The following is a 1,444-nucleotide window of genomic DNA, read 5'->3' as shown; positions in this document are numbered from 1 at the left end:
AGGAGTGAAGGGAAAGTGATATGGCATCTGACATGGATCTGTTGGTCCGATAGGCACATTGGAGTGGGTCAAGAGTAGTGGGGAGGCTGGAGTTGATTAATGCCATGACCAGTCTTTCAAAGCACTTCATGACCACTGAAGTTAGGGCCACTGGGCGGTAATCATTGAGACATGCTGTGTGACACATGGATGATGTTGGCCCTCATGAAACAGGCAGGGACAGTGGCCTGCTGTAGGGACAGGGTGAAGATGTCCGAGAAGACCTCTGCCAGTTGATCTGCGCATGCTCTGAGTGCACGGCCTGGTACGCCATCTGGTCCCATCGCTTTCCTTGGATTCACACGAAGGAAAACTGATGTGAGCTCTGATGCAGTGACAGTTGGGATAGGTTTATCAGGATTTGTCGGAATAGGTGTTACCTCTCCACTGAAATTCTGCTCAAAGAGAGCATAGAAGGCATTTCTCCAACATCTGCAGTCCTCACTTTCTCCACCTCTGGATGAATAGACTTGTGATAATACCACCAGGCCCACGATTATACCACCAGGCCCACGATTATACCACAAGGCCTGTGATAATACTACCAGGACTGTTATAATACGACCAGGCCTGCAGTAATACTACTCGACCTGTGATAATGCCATCAGGCCTGTGGTAATATACCAGACCTGTGATAATATCACCAGGCCCGCAATTATACCACCAGGCCCGCGGTTATACCACCAGGCCTGTGATAATACCACCAGGCTGGAGATTATACCAGCAGGCCTGTAATAATACTACCAGGACTGTTATAATACTACCAGGCCTGCGGTAATACTACTCGACCTGTGATAATGCCATCAGGCCTGTGATAATGCCACCAGGCCTGCGATAATATCACCAGGCCTGTGATAATGCCACCAGGCCTGCGATAATACCACCAGGCCTGTGGTAATACCACCAGGCCTGCGATAAGACCACCAGGCCGGTGATTATACCACCAGGCCGGTGATTATACTACCAGGCCTGTGATAATACCACCAGGCCTGTGATAATGCCACCAGGCCTGCGATAATACCATCAAGCCTGCGATAATATCACCAGGCCTGCGATAATACCATCAGGCCTGTGATAGTACCACCAGACCGTTAACCCCCTGCTAAGGCACAAGAGAAAGCCCTCACCCCTGCAAACCCCGAGTGAACCTCCTGTTGACATTCCATACTTTTCTCTTGCAGGAAACTGCACTGCACCCGCAACTACATCCACATGAACCTGTTTGTCTCCTTCATCCTCCGGGCGATATCGGTCTTCATCAAAGATGCGATCCTGTACTCCGAGGATGAGGTCACCCACTGCTCCATCACCACGGTAACGATGGGCTTACTGCCCACAGTGGGGGGAGTGTGGGGGTCAGGATGGGGGCGGTGGAGAGGGAGGGGGTGTGTGGGTGTCAGGATGG

General features: G+C 51.4%; 1 protein-coding gene across 1 annotated transcript in view; it reads left to right on the top strand.

Moving 5' to 3' along the window:
• LOC122550332 (pituitary adenylate cyclase-activating polypeptide type I receptor-like) overlaps nucleotides 1-1,444 on the top strand; it is a 158,961-nt gene that overhangs the window by 67,905 nt on the left and 89,612 nt on the right. Inside the window, exon 6 of the mRNA XM_043691058.1 lies at nucleotides 1,221-1,353. Coding sequence (XP_043546993.1) covers nucleotides 1,221-1,353 — 133 coding nt within the window. The remainder of the gene's footprint in view (nucleotides 1-1,220; nucleotides 1,354-1,444) is intronic.

The sequence above is a fragment of the Chiloscyllium plagiosum genome, chromosome 5, assembly GCF_004010195.1.
Source record: "Chiloscyllium plagiosum isolate BGI_BamShark_2017 chromosome 5, ASM401019v2, whole genome shotgun sequence".
In the NCBI taxonomy this organism is placed as follows: Eukaryota; Metazoa; Chordata; class Chondrichthyes; order Orectolobiformes; family Hemiscylliidae; genus Chiloscyllium; species Chiloscyllium plagiosum.
The sequence above is the reverse complement of the archived record's forward strand: the minus strand, read 5'-3'. Positions and strand labels throughout refer to the sequence as shown.